General features: G+C 56.9%; 1 protein-coding gene and 1 non-coding gene across 3 annotated transcripts in view; one reads left to right on the top strand and one right to left on the bottom strand.

Moving 5' to 3' along the window:
* DHX37 (DEAH-box helicase 37) overlaps positions 1-25,447 on the top strand; it is a 29,061-nt gene extending 3,614 nt beyond the window's left edge. The window contains exons 2-27 of one of the 2 annotated variants that reach the window (XM_061169536.1): positions 330-499; positions 3,056-3,168; positions 4,759-5,104; positions 7,207-7,355; positions 8,529-8,621; positions 10,374-10,470; positions 11,363-11,476; positions 13,410-13,511; positions 13,735-13,849; positions 14,472-14,567; positions 14,772-14,854; positions 15,569-15,725; positions 16,185-16,261; positions 16,583-16,815; positions 18,655-18,766; positions 20,130-20,236; positions 20,390-20,578; positions 20,997-21,121; positions 21,216-21,332; positions 22,605-22,777; positions 23,128-23,242; positions 23,368-23,505; positions 23,705-23,799; positions 23,892-23,965; positions 24,618-24,715; positions 24,869-25,447. In XM_061169536.1, coding sequence (XP_061025519.1) covers positions 330-499; positions 3,056-3,168; positions 4,759-5,104; positions 7,207-7,355; positions 8,529-8,621; positions 10,374-10,470; positions 11,363-11,476; positions 13,410-13,511; positions 13,735-13,849; positions 14,472-14,567; positions 14,772-14,854; positions 15,569-15,725; positions 16,185-16,261; positions 16,583-16,815; positions 18,655-18,766; positions 20,130-20,236; positions 20,390-20,578; positions 20,997-21,121; positions 21,216-21,332; positions 22,605-22,777; positions 23,128-23,242; positions 23,368-23,505; positions 23,705-23,799; positions 23,892-23,965; positions 24,618-24,715; positions 24,869-24,954 — 3,374 coding nt within the window. In that variant the 3' untranslated portion in view covers positions 24,955-25,447. Of the gene's footprint in view, positions 1-329; positions 500-3,055; positions 3,169-4,755; positions 5,105-7,206; positions 7,356-8,528; positions 8,622-10,373; positions 10,471-11,362; positions 11,477-13,409; positions 13,512-13,734; positions 13,850-14,471; positions 14,568-14,771; positions 14,855-15,568; positions 15,726-16,184; positions 16,262-16,582; positions 16,816-18,654; positions 18,767-20,129; positions 20,237-20,389; positions 20,579-20,996; positions 21,122-21,215; positions 21,333-22,604; positions 22,778-23,127; positions 23,243-23,367; positions 23,506-23,704; positions 23,800-23,891; positions 23,966-24,617; positions 24,716-24,868 lie in introns of both variants that reach the window. The other variant, XM_061169535.1, reaches the window with a different exon arrangement.
* A 1,871-nt stretch (positions 25,448-27,318) lies between these two features.
* Positions 27,319-27,390, bottom strand: TRNAA-UGC (transfer RNA alanine (anticodon UGC)). Its single transcript has one exon. It is a non-coding gene; the product is annotated as a tRNA-Ala (tRNA).
* Positions 27,391-27,953: the final 563 nt, after the last annotated feature.

Here is a 27,953-nt window from a genome sequence, read left to right as displayed (position 1 = left end):
GTAAAGATGGTTTTGATCCCACAGTCCCGCTGAACTCAGGGCGCCGCTGGGAGGGAGGCACTGTTGCAGCCTGTTCCCTCCTTGCTGCGCCCCCATCCCTGTCCCCGCAACGCGAGGACGGCTGACCCGTGGCGGGTGCTGGGTGGACCGGTGGAATGAAGGTGTGACGGGCCTGCGCCCCCGTTCCTATGTGGGTGCTCGGGTGGCTCTCACTGTGGGCAGGAGGGTCAGCCCAGAGGAAAACGGCGTTAATGCAGCATCTTGAGACTTGTGGGCATCCGCGCTCTCCGTCCTCCAGGGCTGTGGGTCAGGCGAGCGTGTCTTTTCAGATAAGGGCACGTTGAAAGGAGTCGATGCAAGCAACGCGCTCGTCCTGCCCGGCAAGAAGAAGAAGAAGACCAAAGCCCCTCCCCTGTCCAAGAAGGAGAAGAAGCCCCTGACCAAGAAAGAGCGGAAGACGCTGCAGAGAATCTTAGACCAGAAGGAGAAGAAGCGCCAGGTATGCACACTCTGTCTGCGCGGCGAGGGATGGGTCGGGGTGTCTGTGACCCCCGACGTGATCCCTGTGGCTGGACTGTCGGATAGAACTTTCCAGAAGGGGGGACGAGTTCTGTGTCTGCAGTGTCCAGTACAGTGGTCAGCAGCCACACGTGGCTGTTGAGCGCTTGAGATGTGGCCAGTGTGGCCGAGGAATTGGATTTTTAATGTGATTTAGTTTTAATTAACTTAAATGCAAATAGCCACGTGTGACTAGTGCCCGGTATGGGACACACAGATCCAGAACCTTTCCAGTCCTTGGGGGACGTGCTACTTGGGTGTCTGTCAGTCTGGGACGGGTCCAGCTTTGTGGAGGCCACATGTTTGTTGAACCAGGAGTTGGTCGATCAACGTGCTCACTTTTTATTTTCCCCCCTCATTCATTTTGTTGTTTATTTTTTAACTTCATTCTGGAGAATTTTAACCTTTTTTGCTTAATATGTTTTTAAGGAGAAAATTTTGTAATGACAAATTCAAACATATATAAAGGTAGAGATAATAGTGTCATGGGCTCTAGTGTACCTGTCACCAGCTCCAACAGTTGTCAGGCTCATGGTCAACCTTGGTCATGTCCACGGCCGGTCACTTTCCCACCCCCTGGGTCAGAGCCCAGGCAGCATCAATCTGTACTAGTTTCTGTGGCTGCCTTGACAAGTGACCACAAACTGGGTGGCTTACAACAATGGAGATGTGTTCTCTCACTGATCTGGAAGCCAGAAGTCTGAAATCGAGGTGTCAGCAGGGCTGTGCCCCTTCTGAAGTTTCCAGGGGACGGTCCTACCTGGCCTCTTCCAGCTCCTGTGGCTCCAGGTTTCCTCGGCTCATGGCCACGTTGCTCCAGTCTCTGCCTCTGTCTTTATGTGGCCTGCTCCCCTGTGTGTCCCTCCTCTGTGTATCTCTGATAAGGACACTTGTCTTTTTCTTTTTCTTTTTTTTAAAAAATGTTTTGACTGCACCATGTGGCATGCAGGATCTTAGTTCCCGACCAGGGATGGAACCTGTGCCGCCTGCAGTGGAAGCGCAGGGTCTTAACCACTGGACCGCCAGGGAAGTCCCAGGGACACTTGTCTTTGAATTTAGGACTCACCTGGATAATTCAGGATTTCATCTTGAGATCCTTAAGCTAATTACCCTTAACTTAAAAAGGCCCTTTTTCTGAATAAGATCCCATTCTGGGACATGGATATATCTTTTCAGAGGGCCACCATTCAACCCATATACATATCCCTGCATATTTCAGTTTGCATCTCTAAAATAAGGACCGTTTCAAATTACCACAGTGCCATTAGCATGTCTAAATGTTTTCAAAATACCATTAGATATCCAGTAAATAGTCCAATTTCTAATTGTTTCATAGATGCTCTCCACCCTCATCTCTTGTCTTTCCCCCTTATATTTGTTGGAGAGATTGGTTTGTTTGTCTCAGAGACTTTCCCACGGTCTGGATGAAAAACTTTTTATCTCTGATATAAACATGTTCTTTCACCCTCCGAATTCCCTATAAATTGGTATTTGGGTCTGGGGCAGTGACTCTCCACTGGGACAGTTTTGCCCCCCATCCCCGGGAACATTTGGCCAAGTCTGGACATATTTGGGGTTGTGACGATTTGGGGGATGCTACTGGCACCTGGGGGGTAGAGGTCTGGGATGCTGTTAAGCAGCCTGCAGTGCTCATAACATCAAAAAATTATCTGGCCCCAAATGCCAGTAGTGTGAAGACTGAGAAACCCTGATCTAGAGGCTTCAGGAGATTCTCTCTCGTTAGTCTTTCTGGCAAGGTGACCACACGGCGTGCTGTGTCCACCAGGGGACACACAGGCCTCCCGTTAGCAGCTCTGATGCTTGGTCCCTGGAGCCCTTCATGCAGGGGAGGCTCACCGTCCTGTGAGTGTGTCCTATTTAAATCCTGTGAGCATCTTTTCTTGCTGTTCTGTACGTTGTTTTTTATCGATTATGAAATATGTGTGTGTGTATATGTATATACATATATACATATACACATATAAAAGCAGATATAAAATATCTGTGTAATTTCAAGAATAACAAAATAAACACTCATGAATTGCTCACCCAGGGGAAAGGAACCAACTGGACCCGCCCCCGCTCACTGCTTCATTCAAGGCAGAGTGGGGGCCACTTCCTGTCACACACACAGCTGTTCCTCCCTTGTACTAACTGCCGGGAAGTCTTGCATTATACAAATGGGCCCTACTTTATTTATTCCATCTCCCGTTGATGGGCATCTGGATAGTCGCTGATCTTCCCTTACGACACACCGTGGTGCAAAGAGAGCCTTGTTTATCCAACCCCAGACTCCGTAAGGGGGCGAAAAGCCACCCTAAGCTCACGCGTCTGTCGGCGTTAAGAACTCCGTGAAGGATGGTAATTGCAGTTCGACCTTCGGTTTAAAAAAGATTGTAGGTGTTAGTGATGCTGGAATTTTATCTAGAGTCTCAGCTTCCCTTCTGAAGAGAGAATCGTGATGCCAGATGTGTAACACACGCATTTCCTTCCCCAGAGAGCAGAGATGCTCCAGAAATTGAGCGAAGTCCGGGTTTCGGAAGCTGAAATGAGGCTGTTTTACACCACGTCCAAACTGGGCACTGGGGGCCGCATGTACCGCACCAAAGAGTGAGTCGGCTACCTCCTCCCTGAAGCCCGCCCTTCCCTCCAGGACTCCCGGGGGGCTCAAGGGTCATGGCGTCTTCTGGGGCTATGAGAAAATACATTTGCAGTGACCCGTGTGCTAAAATGCCTCAAATGGGTGGAGGCCTCAGATAATGCGAAATATCCTACAGTACACAGGACGGCAAAGTTCTTACGCCAGGATGCTGGTGTCCTCCTGCAACGCCGAGTCCTGCATTACAGGTCCTTCCAGCTTTTGCAGGGACGAGTAGGCTAGAAGTTGTCATCAAGGAGGTCAAGGATTTGATTTAGCCCATGAGCAGGTTTTGTTTGGTTCATGTAGCGTCATTAGGCATTTGGATCTTTTGCACATGTATGAGTCTCCTAGGGCTGCGGTAACAGGTCACCACAAACTGGGGACCTTGAAACAAGAGGAATTTATTCTTGTGGTTCTGACCGCCAGAAGTCCAAAGTCAAGGTGTTGGCGGGGTTGGTTCCTGCTGGAAGCCAGAGAATCTGTTCCAGCCTCTCCCCCAGCTTCTGGTGGTGCCAGCCATCCTGGGTGCTCCGTGGCTGGAAACACGTCACCGCAGTCTCTGCCTCATCGTCACGTGGCATCCTCTGTGTGTCTTCCATGGCCTGCTGTCTGTGTCTGGGTCTCTGTTTTCTTTTTTCTTTTTCTTTTCTGGCCACGCAGCATGCGGGATCCTAGTTCCCCGACCAGAGATTGAACCCGTGCCCCCTGCATTGGGAGCACGGAGTCTTAACCACTGGACCACCAAGGAAGTCCCCTGGGTCTCTGTTTTCTTATAAGGACACCAGTCATTGGATTTAGGGCCCATCCTAATCTAGTATGACCTCATCTTAATGACATCCTGAAGACCCTGTTTCCAAATAAGGTCACAGTCTGAGCATCTGGGTGGCCATGAATTTTGGGGAGACACTATTCAACAGTCAACATTTAAGAATTAGGAGATTTCACATTAAAATCCAGGGTCCCCCCTGGTCTTGACCAGTTGGATGATGTGGCCGCACCAGCTGGCCTTCCCACAGAGCAGCCAGCGTTAGATGGGGCCCGTGTGCTCCCCCCAGCCCAGGCCCCTGCCCACTGCTCTCACACTTGGCCCTCTCTGCTCATTTCCAGTACTGGCCTGTTAAGCCTTGTGCATTTAACGACTGCTTATCAAGTGCAAACTGCATCTCAGGCTCTCCTGTGGGCCCTAGGAATAGAGCAGGGCACAAAAATTAAATTTCTTCCCTTAAGAAACTCACATTCTAATGGTGGGGAGATGGGCAGTGATCCAGTGAATACATATATATTTAGTGCTGGTGAGCACTAAGCAGAAAAGAGCAGGTAGAAGAGGATGGAGGCGGGTGGGGGAGGTGATTGAGGCTACACGGTAAGGGAAAGATTCCTTACTTGGAATCAAGTAAGGGAGCAGTTGTCTTCTGGGAGCATGGACAGCGGGTGCAAAGGCCCTGTGGCAGAAGGGGGCGTGGCCTTTACGTCCTGGCCTCTGAGGAGCCTGCAGCAACCCAGAGCTGCTTCAGGTTGACTGGCCCGTCCTAGGGTCTGACTTCTGGCTCTCCCAGCAGGAAGCCCGATGACGTGGCAGCCCAGGGTCTGGAGAAGATCAGCAGCCTCAGCGGGGCCCACCGGAAGCGCCACTACCAGGAGGCAGAAGAGGAGGAGTCTGAGTCCTCAGCGGAGTCTGGACCCGAGGAGGCCCCAGCGGATGAGCCGGCAGAGGGCAGTGTAGGGTCGGCCCCAACGCATCTGCCACCAGCTCCGCCCGGGGCCAGGGGCCAGAGCCCAGTGCCCAGCGGTCTGGCCGAGACTCCTGCCCCTCCATCAGCTCCTCCTGCGGCAGCCTCTGCCCTGGCCAGGCCCCCAGCAAAGCCCGCCGTCTTCATCCCCGTGAACCGCTCCCCCGAAATGCAGGTTGGCCTCTCTGGTGTTTGATTAAGAGCTTAGGTGCTCAGGTCAGTGCTGTGAGGGGGCTGAGGGTGCAGAGAGAGGGCCTCCCAGGATCTGAGCAGGTTGCGTGGGCTTCTGTGCCTTGGTTTCCTTGCCTGGAAAAGAGGGATAGCTGTACCCACCTTGCAGGGTTGTTGTAGGGCTGACGAGCGGGTGCCCGGCACGTGGTCGGGGCTGCTGAGGTGGGTGTCCGCTGCCTTTATCATCGTCTGGTCGCCGTCACCTTCAGCCTCTGACCGCAGGTCCTGGTCCAGGCATCCGCTCACTGGGACAAGAGCTTGGGCTCTGGAGTCAGTTGACCTGGAACGGAGTGCTGGTTCCCCCACCTTCCAGCTCATTCTGGGCCTCGTTTTCGTCCGTAGCATGGGGGTACCCGTCTACTCACAGGGACTCCGCCTCTCTACAATTCGTATTCTTGTCTGGTAAAATGAGGGTCTCACTGGGTTGTCATGACAACAAGATTCAGGGAGGTGAAGCCCGAGGCTCATGGAACGCACTTGGGGAGCCGTGAGGCTGGTGATGCCGCAGGGTCTGGCCCATCGCGGGTGGTGGTTCCGTCCACACGTTTCCACGGAGCACGTGCTGTGGGCCAGCACAGGAGGTGGAGCGATATGCGTCTCGGAGCTCTCGGTCCAGCAGGGGAGACTGAGGTCGACCACACGTGGGACAGGAGCCACGGAGGGGAACATCGGGTACCATGAGAGGGGAGCACAGGAGGGCCTGGCCTCATCAGGGAGGCATCCGGGTCGAGAGCTCAGGGACCAGATGAGAACAAGGGGGCCGTCCCACACCGAGAAGTGCATGAGCAAAGGCCTGAGGCAGAGGGTTCCTGGGTCTTAGAGCAGCTGTTTAAAACCACAGATTGGATTGTGGAAATGAGGTGATTTCAGTCACAGGTACGTTTGTGTGCTCATGTATAAGCAGTTAGGGTGAGCTGACCGCTCTGACAGACCCTGAAGTGCCACTGGCTTCATGCCACGAAGGTTTCCTCGTAGGTGATGTCAGAGCCCAGTGCCGTCCGCTGCGAGTCGGGGCGTGAGATTCTGCTCCACACGGTCATTCAGGAACCCGGGCTCCGCCATCCAGTGTCCCTGGTGCCCCCTGGGGTTCATCCCCTGCCTTTCTCTGTGGTTTTTCCACGTGCATGTTTTTAAGCCTAGGTTTGCCTGTTTTTATAAGCGGCCTCACATCATATATATTTTTCAGCACTCTGCTTATTTGTTAGTCGGCATTGTGTTCCTGAGATCTATTTATCCGTGTAGATGTGTGTCACCGAGGTCCGTTTGGGGTTTTTCTTCTTTCACTGCTACAGAGCATTACGTTGCGTGAATAGAGCACAGTTTAAGTACCCTTCTCTGGCTGGACATTTGGGTTGTTTTAGCTTTTTGCTACCATCTTCACTGCTGATTTAAACATTCTTGCCTTTTTCTCAAAGGCACAGGTACAAAAATTTGGGGGTGGGCAGCGTTTACAAACTGGAAGTCACAGCCATTGTGGGGTCATGAGATGGCCAGCACCTTTTTTTTTTTTTTTTTAAACCAATGGAATGGAATAGAGAGAGAGAACAGAATTTTTAAAATTAGCGTGCTAGCATGCTTCACACATAATGAGGGCAAGCAGGGGTTCACGAAACTTCTCCCTCACTATGTAATACTTGTGTGAGCGCGTGCACCCACGTGTGAGTACCTAGGAGAGGAATCGCTGTATCTCACATTCTCGATTTTGGTAAAATTAGCCCCCGGTTGTTTGCCGAAGTGATTGTGCCGTAAGTGTAGGCTCCCACCAGCAGCAGGCAAGAGTTCCTTGTGCCCAGAGGGGCTTCCCTGGACCACGCTGTCCCCGACGACCCAGCCCATGTCTCTGCCCCTCCCCAGCCGTCAGAGCTTCCGTCCTCCAGCGGGCGCACCTGTTCCCCTTGGCTGGATGCCGGCTGCTGCCTTTATAGGAACCACGTCACCCTACGTAGTCTTGCTTTGAGCAAAGCCCCCCATCCCCTCCGCCCTTCTGCAGGGGACAACAACCCCCCACCCCCATTCCGTGAGCGCTGACTTCCCCTCTCTCGCCAGGAAGAGCGGCTGAAGCTCCCGATTCTCTCTGAAGAACAAGTGATCATGGAGGCAGTGGCTGAGCACCCCGTTGTCATCGTGTGCGGCGAGACCGGCAGCGGGAAGACCACCCAGGTGCCCCAGTTTCTCTACGAAGCAGGCTACAGCAGGTGGGGGCTGGCCACGGGGTCCCCCGCAGGTCCCTCAGGTGACAGTGAGACGTGGTCCCCGGAAGTTGTTAGGAGCACGGGCTCCTGGGGATCTAATTCCGGCTCTGCCGTTGACATGCTGTGTGACTTGGGGCAAGCTCCTTAACCTCTCTGGGCCTCAATTTCCTCAGCTGTGACATGGGGTTCATCACTGCACCTACTTCACGGGGTTGTTATGTAGATGAAATGACTGAATTTGTGTAAAACATTTAAGTTGGTCCCTGGTGGGAGGGATGGCGTGCCAACTCCTGTTGGCCCTTCCGACCTGTGTGTGTCAGGGTCCCCAACACCACCCTCGGGTCCAGCAATTTGCTGGGAACACTCCCAGGACCTAGCATGTAGTCGTACTCACGGCTGTGATGTATTACAGTGAAGGACACAAAGCACAGCCAGCAAAGGGAAAGGCTCACGGGGTGAAGTCTGGGGGAACCAGGCACAGGCCCCTAGAGCCCTCTCCCAGGGCGGGGGTCACACAGGACACGCTTCATTGCCTGTGTGAGGTGTCATCAAACAGGGACGCCCAGTAGAGGCTCAGCGCCCAGGGTTCTTACTGGGGGCTGGTCACACAGGCACCCTCTGCCTGGTACCTATCCAATTCTAGACACCCCAAAGGAAAGCAGATGTCAGCATGAGCCACCTTGTTTCTGCAAACAGTTCAGGTGCAGTGAGCCCCTCTTGTCCGTCAGGGAGAGGCGGGAGCCCTCCTGAAATCCAGGATCCCAGACACCAGCCAGGGGCTGCCCTGGAAGCAGAGCTTTGTAGGGAGAGCAGCCTCGGGCCTGCTGGGTCAACTCTTTCCTGCCCAGAATCCACCACCCGTGCCCTGGGTAGGTTCTGTGGAGGCGCGTGTGCTCGGCTGGGTTGGACAAGCCCCCCGGCTGCAGGCTCAGGTCCACCTAGGCCTCGTTCTTGTTGGCGGCTGCCTGGACCCCTTCGCCCCGTGATTATCGGAGCATCTCCTGTAGAATGCCCTGTGGGCCGTTCCCTTTTGCTGTTGTTAAGTGATGCTGCGGTGCCTTGCCTGGTGCCCGTGTCCCGTCACCCCCAGTGAGGGCCGTGTCTGGAGCCGCATGTGACTTCGGGGCAGACGGGTGGGGCGGAGCCCTGCTGATGCCTTGTGTTCTCCTCCCCCAGTGACAACAGCATCATTGGCGTCACGGAGCCCCGCCGAGTGGCCGCCGTGGCCATGTCCCAGCGAGTGGCCAAGGAGATGAATCTGTCGCCGCGGTGAGGGCTCTGCCTCCTGTGGGAGGGTTGGGGGTGGCCCTCCGGCCCCGCCAGACCTGAGCCACGGTGCAGGCCCTCGCTCCCCCAGGGGGCGCCGGGAGGGGGCGCCACGTCTGCATCTAAGCACAGGGCGGTCCCTACATGCCGACGGTAGGACCCTCCTGCCAGGGGCGCCATGGAGCAGGGACAAGCCAGCCAGGCCCTTAGTGAGGGGACAGAGTGGCCCTTACAGGGCCTTGAGGGCAGAGCAGAGCAGCAGGTGGCCAAAGGCAGGCAGGAGGCGGGCAGCGTGGCCGGGTTAATTTACAACTCAAGTTTCCAAAAGGAAAATCCTCTCCCGGCAGTAAGTCTGCAGGGCTTGCCTTGGAAAGCAGTTTGAACGCAGCATAGCCCTGGCCTGAGGATGGCTCGGCGCCGTGTTTATAGCGCAGACGCCTGGGTCTCAGCCCAGACCGTCCAGTTCAGGCTGGAAGGGGTGGCGTGTCCAGTGTGGTCTGAGGCTCAGAAAGCACGGAACTGTAGGGGATACCCCGGCGGTCCAGTGGTTAGGGCTCCGCGCTTCCACTGCCGAGGGCCCGGGTTTGATCCCTGGTCAGGGAACAAAGATCCCACAAGCTGCGCCGCACGGCCGAGGAGAAAGAAAAAAGAAAGCACAGAATTGTATAGAGGCAGAGTGGCTGCCATCCACGCTGTCATCAGGTGTTTACCGAGCAGGACCTGCCATGGGTCAGGCCCGTCCTGGCTCTGGGGACGGGACCCTGCCCCCGCTGGGCCCAGCACGCAAACTGGGGAGCCTTGCTCTGTTCGCATCTTAGGTGGGCGAGGCGCCCCCAGCTTCCCTCCCCCGTGGCAGCCACCACTGCACATTTCCTGTGGATCCTTCTAGACAGTTCTGTGCACAGGCAGGCAGTTCTGTGTGTCTCTGTATTTTTCTCGCTGTCTGGCGTGAATGGTTCATACTGTTCACGCCCTTCTGTATCTTTCTTGTGCCGTTTCAATGCGTATCTTGAAAACTACAGTACATACAAAGCTGCCCCTTTCTTTCATTCTCTTCAGCTTTTTAGTGTGAAATCTTCAAGCGTATACAAAAGTGGAAAGACTAGTATGACGAGCCCCCATGTACCCGAGACCCAGTTTGGAGCAAGTCTCAGATCTCGCATCATCTCAGCCTCAATATTTGACTGTGCGGGTCTGAAAGATCATGAGTCTGGGGGTTTTTTGGGTTGTTTGTTTTTTTGGCCGCGCCCCCAGGCTTGGGGAATCTTAACTCCCTGACCAGGGATCAAGCCCGTGCCCCTGCAGTGGAAGTGCAGAGTCCTAACCACTGGACCACCAGAGAAGTCCCTGTATTTTTTTTTTTTTTTTTTTAAGATAAGGACTCTGAAAACATAACTGCAATACCGTCACCGTCACTAAAGAGTGTATCATAACTCCTGAGTGTGCTCCGGTCCGTGTTCCCATCTCCCGGGTTGTCTCCTAAACAGCTTTTACAGTTGGTTGTTCAAATCGGGCTCCAGCAGGGTCCGTGTGTGTATTTGACTGACGTGCTCTTCACTTGTCCGTGACAGCTCCTGGAGAGGGGAGCGGGGCGGGCCGGTGTCCGGGCCTTGCTTGGGGAGCCGGTGGGCCCTACCCTCGGCCGCCTGCCCAGCGGGGCCAGGCCTGCTCCTCTGCCCACCTTGGAGTGGCCGCACGGCTGCAGCCCCAGGCAGCTGCAGCTCTGGGGGACCGAGCCGTAGCCTGTGCCCACAGGGTCGTCTCCTATCAGATCCGATATGAGGGAAACGTGACCGAAGAGACCAGAATCAAGTTCATGACCGACGGCGTCTTGCTCAAGGAAATCCAGAAGGTTGGTTGCTCATCTGGTGTCACAAAGCAAGGCTGGTAAGCATGGGGGTGGGGGGCTAGGATGTCACCTGGGATGTGAGCAGTGAATGCTGGCAAAGCACTGCGTTTACCACCGTGCCGCTGTGTGACCTTGTGCAAGTTACTTAACCTCTGTGATCCTTGGTTTCTCGATCTGCAAGCTGGTACCTTCCTCCTAATTGCTTTGAAACAAAAATCGTGTGACGCACGAAAGCACCTTAGCACACCACCTCGTAAGTGCTCATTAAACGTGAACTTGTATTTTCATTGTGGTTTGGTTCACAGACTGTGTGTTAGCCAAATGCACACTGCTTCTCTTGGGCTGTATGACGTCCCCCAGGCAGGGGTCACTGGGGAGGGCAGAGGTGACTCCTGCCTCTGCCTTGAGGCCACTGGGACGGTGGCTGTGAGTGTGTTGTGGCGTCCGATGGCCCCTTTCTGTATGGCATGTGCTGAGCTCTCGCCCCTGGTCCCCACCCAACATCCCCTCGTTCCTGTTTCCTGCCTGCCCTCCCCGCCCCACGGGCATCTGCATTTGGTAGCTCAGCTCTAATAGATCGTAGCTGCCTTTTCTCTAGCGATTTCTCTGCCAGGGCCCGGGCCCCGTGCTGTGTACTTTACAGACAGTAATTGTCGTCGAAACTTCACCGTGACCCCGTGAGATGGGTCCCGTTGTCCCATTTGGCAGATGAAGAAAGGGGCTTGGGAGGAGAAGCAACTTGCCCGGGGTCATAGGCCAGGACGCCCCGCAGGCCGAGCGCTCCCGGACCTGTGCCGGCTACCAGAGGGGCTCCTTGAGCAGGCACTTCGGGTGCACAGTGACCCTGGGGAGCTCAGGCCCGGCTGGCTGGCCTCATCCCCGGACCTCCCCGCAGGACTTCCTGCTGCCGAAGTACAAGGTGGTGATCATTGACGAAGCCCACGAGAGGAGCGTGTACACCGACATCCTCGTCGGCCTGCTGTCCCGCATAGCGTGTCTGCGGGCAAAGGTAGGTGAGGGCGCCGGGGAGCCCCGAGGCCCCGGCCACGTCCACTCCCGGGCTGCCGCCGTGAGAGGGTCTCCCGGGACAGGGCCCCCCCAGGCCCAGTGCTGGGCTGCGGGTCTTGGTGTAAACAGACCCTGTGTGATCCCCGCCCTGGGTCCAGCCTCATCCGCTGTGACCCTTCCCTCTGTCCAGAGCAAGAGGCTCAAGCAAGGAGACCGTGGTGGGCCAGGCCCCACTGCAGCCGGCTTTAAGACGCCAGCCAGGTCTTTGGAACCCGCAGCTCTGGTGGGGCCACCCAGCCACGCCCTTACGCTCCGCGTGCTCTGAGATGCTTGCCCTGCGCCCGGCCTGGGGTCTGCCTCTGCCTGCATCTCCGCCACCCCAGATCAGGCCGAGGCGGATGTCAGAGGGATGCTGCCCTGGGGTGGGAGCTCTGTGGAGCAGTCCTGTTCTGGCCCCCGCCAGTCCCGCGAGAGGTTGACACTTTACCACGCCCAGTTCTTAGAAGTGCAGCACCTTTGTCAGATAGACATCAGGTCTGTGTGTGCTGTGTGCCAGGCGCCGAGCACATCGCAGTGAACAGGACAGAGGTTCCTGCCTTTCTGGGGTTTCCATTTTCATGAGGGCAACTGACGTTAAGCAAACTCAGAAAGCCTGTGAGCTGGTGACAGACAAAGCCGGGGAGAGGGGGCAGTACCAGGCAGAAGGTGGAGGGTTGGTAGTGAGAGAAGACTCACTGAGAGGGTGACCTTTGAGTGGGGGGCTGGAGGAAGTGAGGGAGTGAGGAGGGGTACCGGTGGGAGGAGATTCTGAGTATTGAGAACGGCCGGTGCAAAGGCCCTGGGGCAGGTGTTGGCCTGATATCTGGGGGGTTTTTTTTATGACTTTATTTTACGTAATGGATGCACTTACAGTGTACCATTCAGTGGCTTTTAGCATATTCAGAGTTATATCATCACGACGATCAACTTTAAAATATTTTTATCACCCTGAAAAGAAACCCTGTACCCTTTAGCTGTCACCCCCGTCCTCCTACACTCCGCCCATCTCAAGGCATCCATCAGTGTACTTTTTGTCTCTATGGATTTATCTATTCTGGATATTTCACGTAAATGAAATGACACAACATGTGGCCTTTTGTGATTGGCTTCTTTCACTTAGCACATTTTGAAAGTTCATCTCCATTGTAGCCTGTGTCAGTGCTTCATTCCTTTTTATGGCTGAATCATCATGTGTGGAGGGACCACGTTTCATATATCCATTCATCTGTTGGAGGACAGTTGGGCTCTTTCCGCGTTTTGGCTTTCGTGAACGTCCGTGTCCGGGTCTCCGTGTGGACTTGTTTCCTTTCGCTTGGGTCTGTGCCCAGGAGCAGAGCTGCCAGATCCCATTTTGTTTATTTTTGGCTGTGTTGGGTCTTTGTGGGCGGGCTTTCTCTAGCTGCGGCGAGCAGGGCTACTCTTCATTGCGATGCGCAGGCTTCTCACTGCAGTGGCTTCTCTTGTTGCGGAGCATGGGCTCTAGGTGCGAGGGCTTCAGTAGCTGTGGCACGCGGGCTCAGTAGTTGTGGCTCGTGGGCTCTAGAGTGCAGGCTCAGTAGTTGTGGCGCACAGGCTTAGTTGCTCCGCGGCATGTGGGATCTTCCAGGACCAGGGCTCGAACCCATGTCCCCAGCATTGGCAGGCGGATTCTTAACCACTGTGCCACCAGGGAAGTCCCCTCGGGGGGGGATTTTAAGGGCTCCTTTAACAAGCCTCTGCCGCCGACTTCTTCCACTTTTTCTGAGATCTTTGGGAACCAGAAAGAGGATTGACGATTGGGGCGGGGTGGGGCTGGAGGGAGGCCGGGAGGACAGGGCAGGTCTCCCCCAAGGCCCCCCCCCGTCAGTGTTCCTGGCCCCGGGCGGCTGTGGGTCCCCGGGTCTGTCGTCCCCCAGAGGCACTCGCCGCTGAAGCTGCTCATCATGTCGGCCACGCTGCGGGTGGAGGACTTCACCCAGAACCAGCGGCTCTTCGCCCAGCCGCCCCCGGTCATCAAGGTACCGCCCAGGCCGGGGTCTCAGAGCGCCGGGGGAGGCCGGGCCCCTCTGTCAACTGCGACAGAGCGCAGGACGCCTGCTGTGGGGGAGATGGATGGGATCGTAGCACCAAACGAAGACCTTCGTGGTCACAGAGTTCAGGGAAGGGGAGGGCCCGGGCCTGGGCTCAGGTCACCCCTGACCCCCGACCCCCGACCCCGTGCTTCCCTGGGCGTCCTCGTAGGTTGAGTCCCGGCAGTTCCCGGTGACCGTGCATTTTAACAAGCGGACGCCGCTGGAAGACTACAGTGGGGAGTGCTTCCGGAAGGTCTGCAAGATCCACCGCATGCTGCCCGCAGGTGAGGCCCTGGCCAGGAGGAGGCCGGTCCTCCCCTTCCGGACCCGGGGGTGCAGGCAGCGGGGACTCAGGTGGTCACTCGGCCTCGCTGTGCCTCAGTGTCCTCACTGGTCCCAGAGCGCTCACAGCACCTGCCCTGCCATGTTCCGCCCCAAGGATTGCGAGGCTTCAGGGACTTCCTGGGTAGGGGGTGAGGGGGTGGAGGGTGCCTTTTGTCCCCACAGACACAGGGCAGGGGAACAGGTGTGTCCCGCCTGAGTCTCACTCCTGGCCCCCTCACAGTTCTCACCAGCTCCCCGTGGCACGTGCTCCGTTAGTTCCGTTCACCAGGTGACGGACGCTTGGGTTGCTCGCACTTCCGCGGAGTAGAGCTGCTTTCCCCGTCTTCTGGGCTCACACCGGGGGGTGGGACGCCGGCTCCCACAATAACTGTTTAGCTCCTTGTCCCAGCGCCCTCGGTGTGTGGGCAGCTGCCCGTTGCTCGTTTGGACCTCTGCAGCCCTGGTTTGATCAGCACTTCCTTGCGCCCCAGCTCTCAGATCAAGGCCTGGCACACGGTCATGGCCAAGGCAGCGTCTGCTGCGTGAACGAGCGGGTCACGGTGGGGCTGGTTCTCCCCGCAGGCGGCATCCTGGTGTTCCTGACGGGGCAGGCAGAGGTGCACGCGCTGTGCCGCAGGCTGAGGAGAGCCTTCCCGGTCGCCAGGCACAGGCTTCCAGGTAACCCCAAGCTGAAGCCCCTCACCCAAGAGGCTGGGGGCGGTCAGCCTGGGCTTCGGAGCCTCCCCCGAAAGAGCCAGCCCTTTGCCCGCCCTCCCGTCCCCGCAGTCAATGGTGATCAATGCAGTGACCTTACCCTGGACCCTGATGACCTGGCACCAGCCACAAGATGGCTTTCTCCCTAACTTGCTCATCTTTTCCCAGAAAAGGACGATCAGAAAGATTCGGTAGAAGAAATGCGGAGGTTGAAGAAGTCGCAGGCTCGGGCGAGGAAGGCCAAGGCCACGGTACGTAGAGGCCGGAGGGGGCAGCTCAGGCTCTGCAGCCGCCTTGTCTGTGTGGTGGCCGCTAGCCCTGTGTGGCTGCACAGATGTAAATTTAATTAAAGCCAAATAAAATTAAGATTCAACTCCTCAGTCGTGTTAGACATCTTTCAGGTGCCCAGTGGCCACCTGGGGCTGTTGGTGGCCTTGTTGGGCAGCAGGGGGGTCTAGAACCTTCCTGCCGTGGAGGGAGGGGTTGACTGGTGCCGCTCCGGAGGCTGCAGGGTGGGCTGCGACTTAAAACATTCCAGGCTCCCTGTACTGGGGGTCTGGTGGAAGCTTCTGGAAGTCCCAGCCCCGAGCCCTGAGCAGGGCCTGCATAGATGCCCAGGGAGGGCCGGACAAGGGAAAGGGATCCCTTGTGCTTGCTGAAGAGCTGGGGGGGTGGGCCGGCCGGGCGTGGGGGGCATTCATCCCAGGGTGTCTGCACGACGTCACTTCTGCTTTTACAGCGTGCCAGGCAGTGGTCTCAGGGCTGCACGTGTGTTAGCTCGTAGTGTCCTCACGGCAGCCCTTCGAGAAGTCCCGTGATCGTCCCCAACTCTTAGATGAGGACACTGAGGCAGGACGGGGTCTAGTGACCTGCCCAGGGTCACGTGGCCACGGGCTCCGCTCGCAACGCCAGCCTCTACGCAGGGTCCCTCGCAGCCCGCGGTGCTGATGTCTTGTTTACCGTAGACGCTGCCCCAGATCAGTTTGGACAATTACTCGGTGTTGCCAGCGGGCGAAGGTGACGAGGACAGGGAGGCGGAAATGGACGAGGAGGACGAGGAGGACGAGGAGGCCCTGGGCTCCGACCTGGACCTGGACTTAGGGGACGACGGGCCGGATGGAGGTGGGACCCGCCGGGGCCTCTGCTCCCACCGCGAGGGCTTGGGCTTGGGTCGAGCGATGGGCCCTGTCCAGCAACGAGCCCCAGGGGAGCTGGGGTTCCTGCTTGCTCTGCCCCCTGCTGTCTCCTGAGCTCCTGGAACCGCCTGACACAGAGGAGGCTCTCAGGTCTCTGTTGTGCCGGTTGTAATGGGGGCGCCACTCCCGGGCTTGGCTTTGCTGGGTGAACGCAGGCCTTGGGGGTTTGGGGGGGGCAGAATCAAGCCTTTAGGGGTCTCCACACAGGGCCTGGGACTCTTCCAAGGAGGAGAGACTGCAGCGTGGCTGGCTTTGCCGACCCTCTCTGCCGGTGCCCAGGGTTGAGCCCTGGCAGCGGGGCTGCAGGGGGGCCTCTCTGGCAGAGCGGGCAGGGGTGCTGGGCAGCAGGGGAGCGGGGTGCAGCAGGCCTCTGCCTCCCCTGCAGGTGAGCAGCCCGACGCCTCGCCTCCCCTCCACGTGCTCCCTCTCTACTCTTTGCTGGCCCCGGAGAGGCAGGCGCAGGTAACCGTGCGGGGCCTGGGCTGGATGCCCGGTGGGGAGCACCCAAAGGCGTTGAGGTGGGAGCAGGTCAGGCCCCGGTCACCCTCCCCATTAGCTGTCTGATCGGCGCCCCAGACTTTTGAGAGGGTATTGGGATCTCCTACTTGGAGGATGGAAACACTTCCCTCATTTAGTTTGGGAACAGTGGCCCGAGGCGAGGAGAGTCACCTCCAGGCCCTGCCCAGCCTGGCTGACTTCTTCTGACCTCTGACCCACGAATTCTTCCCTGGCTCTGGTGGGACAAAGGTCAGTTTTCTTGTTGCTCCCGTCCCCCCATCCTAGGTCTTCCAAGCTCCCCCAGAGGGGACACGGCTGTGTGTTGTGGCCACCAACGTGGCCGAGACGTCCCTCACCATCCCAGGCATCAAGTACGTGGTGGACTGTGGGAAGGTGAAGACGCGGCACTACGACCGTGTCACCGGCGTGTCCTCCTTCCGCGTCACCTGGGTCTCCCAGGCCTCGGCCGATCAGCGGGCAGGACGCGCGGGCCGCACGGAGCCCGGCCACTGCTACAGGTGGGGCTCCCAGGGGCCCCTCCAGTGACGTTGGGGCCACTGTGCAGTGGTCACCCACCCACGGGCGAGGAAAGGGGGGTCCCGTGTCCTGCTGGCAACCGTCCTTCACACCCCCTTTTCTGTTGGCTTTCAGGCACTTGCGTTATTTCTTTATTCTGCTACTGACGTCAGGCCCTGTGTTTATTAGCAGCTCGATTTTTGTTTTGTTTTATTAGCACCTTTCTTGAGGTAAAGTTCACATACCATAAAACTCACCATTTAAAGTGTGCAGTTCTGTGGGTTTTAGTATATTTTCAGTGTTGTGCAGCCATCACCACTATTAATTTTTAAATGTTCTCTTCACCCCAAAAGAGACCGCGTGTATCAGTTGTACCCATTAATCAGTTTCTCCCTGCATCTGCCTACCACTCCCAACCCACCAGCGCCCAGCAACCGCTCATCTACTTCCTGTCTCTGTGGGCGTGCTCACTCTGGGCATTTCCTGTGAATGGAATCGGACAATATGTGACCTTTCGTGTCTGGCTTCTTTCACTCAGCATCATGTTGTCAAGGTTCATCCACACTGTTGCCTGTGTCGGCGCTTCATTCCTTTTAATGGCTGAGTGACGTGCTATCGCGTGGAGGGACCGCATCACACTGTCCACTCATCTGGGGTTGTCCCTTTGACTCTTGGGTTGCGTCCACATTTTGTCCACTGTGAATAGTGCTGCTGTGAACATTCATGCACAAGTATTTGAACGTCTGTCCCCATGCCTCTCGGGTGTGTACCGAGGAGTAGAATTGCTGGGTTGTACGATGACTCTGTGTTTCACGTTTGGAGGAACGACCAGACGGTTTTCCACGGCGGCTACTCCATTTTATCTATACATTCTCACCAGCAGTGTGTGAAGGTTCTAATTTCTCCACATGCCACCAGCGCTTGTTCTCTTCTACTTTATAAAAATGAAAGTACGAGGTGGTATCTCACAGTGGTCTTGGTTTGCGTTTCTCTAATGACGTTGAGCATCTTTTCATGTGCTTACGGGCCATTTGTACCTGTTCTCTGGAGGGACGTCTATTCAGATCTATCATTTCTTTTTTTCTTTTTATAGTATTTGTTATTTTATTTTACTTACTTACTTGGTTGTGCCAGGTCTTAGTTGCGGCAGGCGGGCTCCATAGGCAGACTCCTTAGTTGTGGCTCGCGGGCTCCATAGTTGCGGCTCGCAGGCTCCATAGTTGTGGCATGCGAACTCTTGGTTGCGGCATGCATGTGGGATCTAGTTCCCTGACCAGGGATCGAACCTGGGCCCCCTGCATTGGGAGCGTGGAGCCTTAACCACTGCGCCACCAGGGAAGTCCCTATCATTTATTTTTCAGTCAGGTTGTTTGTCTTTTGATGGGTGAGTTGTAAGTGTTCTTTGTATAATCCTCGTGTTGGATCCTTGTCAGAGGCATCACTGGCAAATATTTCCTCCCAGTCTGTGTGCTGGGTTTTATTTGTTTGTTTTCAATAGCTGTATGCTGTTCTTTTCAACGTTGCTTTACATGACAAAAGAAAAGAAAATTGAGAAACTATGCCAAGAAAACTCGTAAGCAATAAAGTAGTTAAAACGTCCCGAGTGCCGTGTGCCAGGCAGTTCTAAGCACTCTATGTGAAGATACCTGAAGTATCTTCACTAATCCCAACGGGGCAGCTGCTATGTTCGCCCATTTCACAGGTGAGGAAAGTGAGGCAGGAAGAGGGTAAACACCTCGCCTAGTAAGTGGTGGAGTCAAGCTTCAATGCCAGGTAGTTGGGCTGAGTTTCTTCCTTACTCACTTAACATTTCTTAGTCTCTGGTGCTTCATTTTGCTCAGACTCTATTCATCTGCGGTTTTCGGTGACTTTGAGAAGTTCCCCCCTCCTGAGATCACCCGGAGACCTGTCGAAGACTTGACCCTTCAGATGAAAGCTCTCAGCATTGAAAAGGTCAGTTGCAGCCCTAGCCCTGCCATCACCCCACTGATCTGCCAGGGTACCTGTGTCCAGTCTGATGGGCAAGGGCGACCCCAGCCCCTCGGGGGCTGTTCCTCCTTCCCTGCGGCCCAGGAAGCCCTAGGAGCTGAGCCCTGTGGTGCTTGCCCAGCCCCCTGGCGGTTTCTTGTGGGCCCCCCACCTCCCCAGTGCTTCACCCACTGAGTGTGTCCAGGGGTGCCCGCCTCTGCCCTGCTCCGGGAGGGCTGGTGCGGGCAGAGAGAACCGCCCCCCTCAGCAGTCTCTCCTAGCCCTCCCTTCCCCCCAGCCCCTGACAACCACGAGGCTGCTTTCTTGCTGTCCCTATGGATTTTACATTTTGGATGTTTCATAAAAATGGAATCATATAATATTTGTCCTTTTTTGTCTGGCTTCTTTCACTCAGCATCGTGGTTTGTTTTTTTTTTTAGCCAGTGTAAACTTCATTTATCAGTTCAATACACAGTAAGATAATATAAAAGAGAGGATCATGCTTTTCATTGCTAAAAGTTTTTACATTAGTTATGTTTGGTATTTTATTTTTAGTGTCAAAGAACCTAGCTGACAGTTTAAATCAGAATCAGTTTATTTCAGCAAATATTATAAATCGATACCTGTTTTATATTTCTGTTGTTTGGATAATCCACGGCTGAACTTAGCAGCGTTGTGTTTTAAAGGTTCGCCCACACTGTAGCATGTGTCAGAATTTCGTTCCTTTCTATGGCTGAGTCACATTCCATCGTATGGATGGACCCTGGTTTATCCATCTATCAATGGATATTTGGGTTGTTCCCACCTTTTGGCTGCCGTGCCTAGGGGTGCTGTGAACATTTATGTACAGATATTTATTTGAACGCTTGTTTTGAGTTGGTCACTCTAAGGTGCCACCATCCCCGACCCCGGTCACTCCCTGTCCCCTGGTCATCTCACTGTCTGGGCACATTTTCTCCTGTGATGACGTTTATTCTCGTGTGTACTCACTGGTTGTCTGCGGCCCCTTCTGGCTGAATGAAAGCTCAATGGAGGCTGAATCCTTGTCTTGTTTTTCTCTGTCTCCATCGCCAAGAACAGCCTCTGGCGCACACGAGGTGCTCAGTACATGCTTTTGAGTGAATGGGTGATGTGAATGAATGAAGGAAGAGGGCCTTTGGAGTTCCCCAGCACGTGGACTTTGCGTGTGTCCAGGCCCCCGTGTCCCATGTTCTGAGCGTGAGTGGTGCTCGGAGGGCAGGCGGTAGGAGCCCCGTCCCCCTGCCAGGCCTGGCCTTGCTCTCTCCTCCGGTCCCCTGCTTCCTCCTCCGCATTCACCTGTCTCCTGCCATGTCTCCCTGTGTCCCAGGTCATCAACTTCCCCTTCCCGACGCCCCCCTCCGTGGAGGCCCTCATCGCCGCCGAGGAGCTGCTGATTGCACTGGGTGCCCTGCAGGCGCCCCCAAAAACAGAAAGGTAGGGCAGGAGCTCGGGGGAAGTGGGGAGCCCAGGTCCCGCCCCGTTCTCTGCCCTCTCCCCTCTCCCGAGCTGACCGAGCACCAGGCCTCTTGGTGCCGGAGGCTTCTCGTGGAGCCTTCCCCGCACCCATCACAGACCTCCATCCTCCAGGGTGAAGCAGCTGCAGAGGTCCCGGTGGAGCTGCCCCATCACTGAGCTGGGCAGGACCATGGCCACGTTCCCCGTGGCACCGCGCTACGCCAAGATGCTGGCGCTGAGCAGGCAACACGGCTGCCTGCCGTACGCCATCACCATCGTGGCCGCCATGACCGTCCGGGAGCTGTTTGAGGAGCTGGACAGGTGGGGGCCGGGGGCTGGGCATTCGGGGGCCACCTGCCCTCGGCTGAGCGATGGTGTGGAGCCTGGCCTCCTGGGGCATCACTGACTTGTTGAGTGGTCTTGTGCGAGACCCTCGCCCGCCCTGCGCCTGGCAGTCTTCTGATCTCTACAGATCTGTTTGTTTTTGTTTTTGTTTTTGGCCACGCCGTGCACCTTGTGGGATCTTAGTTCCCTGACCAGGGATCAAACCCGTGCTTCCTGCAGTGGCAGCGCAAGAGTCCTAACCACTGGACCACCAGGGGATTCCCACGATCATGGTCATGTTGATCAGTGACCCCACCAGGCATTTTCTGGGCCCACCCTGAGTAACTGGCGTGTTCCCTGCCTCTGCAGCCGTGCACGGCCAGGGCAACAGCCTGGGTGGTGTGTGTGTTCGCAGGCCAGCCGCCAGCGACGAGGAGCTCGCCAGGCTGAAGGGCAAGCGGGCCCGGGTAGCCCAGATGAAGAGGATCTGGGCGGGGCAGGGAGCCTCTCTGAAACTCGGGGACCTCATGGTGCTGCTGGGTGAGTGCCCTGCGTGGCGTGGAGTGTGGCTGGTGGGGAGGTCACGCGGGGTGGGACGGGGCAGCGAGAATGAGTGACCCCTCCCCATCCACAGGCGCCGTGGGAGCCTGCGAGTATGCGGGCTGCTCTCCCCAGTTCTGCGAGGCCAACGGGCTGCGGTATAGGGCCATGATGGAGATCCGGCGCCTGAGGGCCCAGCTGACCGCTGCGGGTATGGCCCTACGCCCGGCAGAGAACTTGACCCTATTGACGTTTAAAGTTGCTTTTGAGCGACGTCACCCACGTACAGTCGATCTCCGTTATTCACAGATTCCACATTTGCGAATTCACCTATTCGCTAAAATCTATTTTAGTGCTTGCCACTTTGGTGGTCCTTCGAGGACACGCACACGAGCAGGGCAGTGACATGTGCACGCTCTCCCGTCAGGCTGTCTGTCCGACTCATCCTTTCCTTGGTGACATCCCTCTCATCACCCTTTGTCCCGGCTCTGGCCTGGACCAGCTGCTGGCCGCACCTCCTGCCCAGCAGCCTCATGCAGGGGTCCCTGCTCCCGAGTAGGGTCTGGCCCTGGTTTGTTTCTCCAGCAGTGGAAGGGGCCCCTCTTGTTGGAGTCGGGGAGCAGCTGGCGGTTCATCCCCTGCTTTCCGCTCCTGTTGGTCTGAGCGGTGGGGACCGGACCTGTTTGAAGCTACATTAGGGCTGGGCGTGGGTGGCAGGTCTTCTGCGTCCTGTCCCAGTGTTCTGCCTTCTTCCTGTTTCTTTCCTCTTCTCTCTCTTTTTAAGTTAAACAACATAGGTTTCACTGAAGGTTTTGTAGGGAATACAGATTTACATTGCAAACCTCAGGACAGAAAGCCCTGGACTTCCCCGGCGGTCCAGTGGTTAGGACCCCGTGCTTCCACCATAGGGCCATGGGTTTGGTCCCCGGTCGGGGAGCTAAGATCCGCAAGCCCACTCTCCCCACCTGCCTCCCCCATCCTGCTCCTCTCGTTTTTTCCCTGCCGCCTCCTCCCGCCCCAAGCAGCAGGGCCCAAAGCCCCACCTCCTTTCTCCCCACCTGCGAAGTGTTCCAGAGCTTCAGATCCTTCTCATGCAGAGGAAGGACGCCTTGCCCTGCGTCTTGCGCCTGGGCTCAGCAGCGCAGGGCCCTCGAGGGGAGAGGTGGCCTCCACACTTGTCCTGCTCAGAGAGCGTGACTCGTGTGTCACGTCTCCTGGCTGGGCGTGCTCCCTGCGCCAAGGCCGACAGGGAGTCAAGTGCGAGCTCTCGCAACAGCACGGTCCGCCGCCGCCCGCAAGGGAATTGGGGTTTTGTCCCAAGGACGAGGCAGACGTGGGTGTGGGTGGGTATCCTCGGTGGATGGGGGCCGAGATGCGCAGGTCGCTGAGGCCAGAGCTCCGAGCTGAGTGGCTTGGGGCCTTCCAGAAGGCCGGGCGGAGCCAGCCCCCGCCTCGCCTTCCTCATGCCTGGATCTCCCCCCAGTCAACGCCATGTGCCCCGAGGCCGGGCTCTTCGTGGACCCCAAGATGCAGCCGCCTTCTGAGAGCCAGGTGACCTACCTGCGGCAGATCGTGACAGCCGGCCTGGGTGACCACCTGGCCCGCAGGGTCCAGAGTGAGGACCTGCTGGACGACAAGTGGAAGAACGCCTACAAGGTTGGACGCTCTCTGAGTCTCCCCACCCTGTGAATCTGTTTTCTGTCTCTACGGATTTGCTATTCTACACGTTTCACACGAATGGGATCCTACACTGCGTGGCCTTTTGCACTGGCTTCCTTCGCTCAGTGCTGCGCTTTTTGGCGGGTCACGCTGTAGCCCGTGTCAGTACCTCTCAGGGCAGGGTACGCGCTCTGTCGGCAGACACACCCTGCCAGGGTAGCCGTTCGTCGGTTGACGGACGCTCTCCTGCTTTCCTGGCTGAGGGTGTAACGGGATTCAGGGCGTCAGCCTCACCTGGCGCTCACGCATCCCCCAGACTCAACGCCCACCCACCGTCTCTCTCGCAGACCCCCCTCCTCGACGACCCAGTCTTCATCCACCCCAGTTCCGTGCTCTTCAGGGAGCTCCCTGAGTTTGTGGTCTACCAGGAAATTGTGGAGACCACCAAGATGTACATGAAAGGTAGCGCAGCTGGCCAGCCCCTCGCCCGACCCACGTGGCTCTGGTGAGCCGTGTCGCTGGACCCTTGAGGGGAGAACCCATGAGCCTCTCGCCGAGCCCCCATCCCTTCTTTCCCGGGCCACCAGGTGTCTCGACTGTGGAGGTGCAGTGGATCCCGGTCCTGCTGCCTTCTTACTGCCAGTTTGACAAGCCCCTTGAGGAGCCGCCCCCCACCTACTGCCCCGAGAAGGGGCGGATGCTGTGTCACCGGGCCAGCGTGTTCTGTGAGTCGGGGCGACTTCCCGGCGGCCTTGGGCTCCACTGGACACGTGGTCCCGCCTCCCGCGTGCCCTGGGCGGTGTGTGTGTCCTGCACGCTGTCATCCCAGGCTGCGGGCCCCCTTGGCGGGCGGGGAGGGCACTGGCGGGGGAGGGTGGCGTGGGGCTCCATCGTGGCCCCTGCTCACCGGCTCGCGCGCCCCAGATCGCGTCGGCTGGCCACTCCCCGCGGTCCAGGTGGATTTTCCGGAAGGGCTTGACTGCTACAAGCACTTTGCCCGGGTTCTGCTGGAGGGGCAGGTAGGTGGCACAGCTCCCTCGGCCCTTTCCTTGGCACCTCGGGTGGGACGTGAGCCCCAGATCTCTCACCCCATCCTGTGGTCTGTCCCCAGGTCTTCCACAAGCTGGCCTCATACAAGGGCTGTTTGCTGTCCAGCCCCAGCACGATGCTGAAGACGTGGGCCAGGTACAGTCCCTCCCGGGAGCATCGGCTCGGCAGGTGGTGGTGGAGGGAGCTGAGACTAGTGTCCTGGGGCCGCCGTAACAGATCCCCACCCACTGAGGGCCTTAAAACGACAGGAGTCTCTTCTCTCGTGGCACTCCCGGGGACTCGGGGTGAGGCTGTGGGTCCAGGAGCCTCTGCCAGCCAAGTTCTCCAGCCAGCACTTGGTCCTGAGCATCCGCTCTGTGCCGAACGCGTTCTCGTGTTAGGGTCGAGCTGTGATCCTGTCCTGTGGCATGTTCCAGGGTAGGGAGGCTGTCCCCAAACAGAACAACTAGTACAAGTGGCAGGGGTGGCACAGCTACGAAGGGTCAAAGCAGGATGTGGAGGTGAGGCGTTTTCTGCCCGACTGAGCAGGATCAGGGGAGGCAGGGCTGCGAGCCGGGCAGGAGTCTGGAGGAAGGTTCCAGATGGGACGAGCGCCACGTGCGGGAGCAGCCGGGGTGGGCGGGTCGGAGGCAAGTGGTGGGAGGTGATGGAGTCTGGATCCTTCTGTCCGGCCAGCACCCCCAGCCTGATGGAGGGGAGGGGGCTGCCTGCAGTTCCTGGGCAGGCCTGGCAGTGGTGCCAGCGTGTGGGCTTCGTGACGCCCCACGTCCTGCATCCCCACCCGCAGGCTGCAGCCCAGGACAGAGAACCTCCTGAGAGCCCTTGTTGCTGAGAAAGCTGACTGCCGAGACGCCTTGCTGGCTGCTTGGAGGAAAAACCCCAAATGTGAGTCTGACCAGGGAGGGTGCCCCGTGGCGAGGGCATTGCGGGGGAACAGGATGGGCCACCGAGGGAGCCCAGGGTTAGCGGGAGGGTCTGCCCTGCGGCGGGCGGGTGGGCACAGAGCCGCTCTGACCGTCCTCCCTCCCACCCCTGCAGACCTGCTGGCCGAGTACTGCGAGTGGTTCCCGCAGGCCGTGCACGCCAACGTCGAGAAAGCCTGGCCGCCCACTCCTGACCGCTGACCTGGTGCCGGCCTGCGGGGCCGAGGACTGGCCTGCGGACCCAGGGGGCTGGCTGTGGCCGGTGTCCGCCATGGTCACCCTGACCCCAGACTGCGCCCAGGAGGCAGGTGGAGCCCCTGGACACCCTTGGTCATCTTGGCTCGATTCTGGGCACAGCTCGCTGCCACCCTGGGCAGTCCTACGCGGGGTGACTTTTGTAACTCTTTATTACAGGGTGGGTCATGGTTTTATCTCCCATGCTGGTCCTGCTTTAAACGTGCTCTGTGGACGACATTAGTCCCTTGTAGAGCAGCAGGGCTGGCTGGAGGGTGAAGGCGACCACGGGCCCTTCCTCCGCGCCCTGTTCCCTGCGGGTGTGGTGCACCCTGCCCACAGCCAGCGAGGTCCCCCAAGGCTCCCGCCGGCTCCTGTGGAGTGGGCGTCCCCTCCCCAGAGTCAGCTCCCCGCTGGCTACATTGCTGTAATAAACCTTAACTGTGACAGCAGGTGTAAACCGCGTCTACTGAGTTCTTTGGGCCAACCTCTGAACATGGGGGTGGTCCGGGGACGTCCTGCACGTGCGCATGCACACACATACGTGGAAACTAGTTTGGATGGATGCTCGTGAACGTGTTAGTGGTAATCCCGTGGCACAGTGAGCCTGTAGAGGTTGATAATTTTTCTCACTTTTACTTAGGTATTTTTCCTGAATCAGTTTTTGTTAATGTAAACGCATAAATTCAGTAATTCCCTGGTGGGCCACTGCAGGGGGCACGGGTTCGATCCCTGGTTGGGGAACTAAGATCCTGCAAGCCGCGCAGCACAGCCAGAAAATTAAAAAATAAACACAAATTCTGTAATATAAATACATACGTAAGGGTTTCCCTGGTGGCGCAGTGGTTGGGAGTCCGCCTGCCAATGCAGGGGACACGGGTTCGAGCCCTGGTCCGGGAGGATCCCACGTGCCGCGGAGCGGCTAAGCCCGGGCGCCACAACTACTGAGCCTGCGCTCTAGAGCCCGCGAGCCACAACTACTGAAGCCCGTGTGCCACAACTGCTGAGGCCCGCGTGCCTGGAGCCTGTGCTCTGCAACGGGAGAGGCCACCACAATGGGAAGCCTGCGCCCCGCAGCGGGGAGTAGCCCCCGTTTGCTGCAGCTGGAGAGGGCCCGCGTGCAGTGGCGGGGACCCAATGCAGCCAAAAATTAAATAAATGAATAAATAAATAAATTTATTTAAAAAACAATAATAAAACTTTTTAAAAAATCTGTGAGGCAATTTATTAAAAAAAAAATACATACGTAAGACAGAACAACAGAGATACGTGTTTAATATTCCAAAACTATTCACTTTCTCCACAGCCTAGCTACTAACCCTACCGTTCCCCCAAACTAGGCGGTCTCCCCTACCCCACTCCCCCCGCGTTTAAGCCATCTGCAAGGTCTGTTAGTCACCTCCGGGATTTGTCCAGAACCCCCTCGTGTTCCCCACTTCCACTGCTGTGCCATCCCCACCTCCGCTTCCAGCAAGCCTCCAGCAGCTCCTGCTTGGGCCATGGCAGTGGCTTCCTGGCGGGTCTCATGTCCACTCTGCCCGCCTATGGTGGACTCCACGTGGCAGCCAGAGGGAGCTGTTTTAAAACCTAAGTAAATCATGTCATTCCCCTGCAACAGGCCTTCCAGTGTCTTGAAAGATTCAACCCTCTCCTTCCCTCATTCATTAAACATGCACAGGGCTTTTTTCTGTCCCTTCAATGCAGATTCCTCCCCCTACCTCCCTTCAACCTCAGGGCCTTTGCACCTGCCATTTCCTCTTTCTGCAGACAGGCCCCCCTGACACTTTATCTACGGCAGCCTCCACGTCCTCCCCCTTTAGTCTCCATCTCATCACAATTGCTGTATTCATGAAGCTCATTGCTACTTGCTTATTGCTAGTTTCCTAGACTGGAATACTGAGGACAGGAGGGCTGAGAAACCTTGCCTGCTGTATCTGGGGATACAAGGGTACTTGACACAACCTGAGCACACAGTAGGTGCTCAGTGTGTCCACATTTCTTGGCACTAGGCGCTCAGGAGTCACGGAATGAATGGCCAGTTGCAAAACCCTCCTTAGAAAGCCAGTGTTTTCTAACTGCTTGATGACATGAATCACTAGGAGTGTCTGTTTAAAAACGCAGCCCACTGCTGACCTGAGTCCCAATCTCCAGGGGAGGGGACGCGGACATCTGTGATTGAGACCAAGGGCGTTTGACTAGCGCCGCCCCCTCCAACGGAGCTCCCTTCTTAAGCCAGCTGATGCGGGGGATTTGGGTCCGCTTCCCTTCTTTGTCTTCTGGCCGTGTGACTGTGATCCAGAGGGGGAAAAAATAAATTTGTAGGTGAAAACGTGGAGATGCCGGGGATTGAACCCGGGGCCTCATACATGCAAAGCATGCGCTCTACCACTGAGCTACATCCCCAGACCCGCGGAGGTACTGCCTCGAAGTGAGGATATAAGAAGTAGCGACTTCGCTCCTTCACGTTTTTTCCGTTCTGGAGGCTCAGCGCCTTCAGAGACGCAAGTAAGTCTTTCCCGTCCCAGGAAGCCCACCAACCAGGGGCGCCCGGCACTGCGCCCGTGGAGACCAGTGTCCGGAGCAGACGGGTGCGGCAGCCGGAGAATGGTGTTTCTTTATGGGTTTGGCGGGAGAAGGCTTAACAGAGCTGGTCCTCGTTAGTATAGTGGTGAGTATCCCCGCCTGTCACGCGGGAGACCGGGGTTCGATTCCCCGACGGGGAGGTTGCGTGATCGTTTTAACTCATTCCAACACACAAAAAACGACATTTGGGGCATCTTCTCCAAAATGATATGACTATGATTAAACAGATATGCATGGAACCGTGTAAATATAGTTTTCGGAAGATGTCCATTTCTTCAAGAAGATAGTGAAATGGACTGCATACTCAGCCATGAGCACTATAGGCTCCCTTCTATGTAAGAATAAATATACATAGTGAGTATATTCGTGTTTATCTTTCTGAT

Source organism: Eubalaena glacialis, chromosome 15, assembly GCF_028564815.1.
Source record: "Eubalaena glacialis isolate mEubGla1 chromosome 15, mEubGla1.1.hap2.+ XY, whole genome shotgun sequence".
NCBI classification, from domain to species: Eukaryota; Metazoa; Chordata; class Mammalia; order Artiodactyla; family Balaenidae; genus Eubalaena; species Eubalaena glacialis.
The sequence above is the reverse complement of the archived record's forward strand: the minus strand, read 5'-3'. Positions and strand labels throughout refer to the sequence as shown.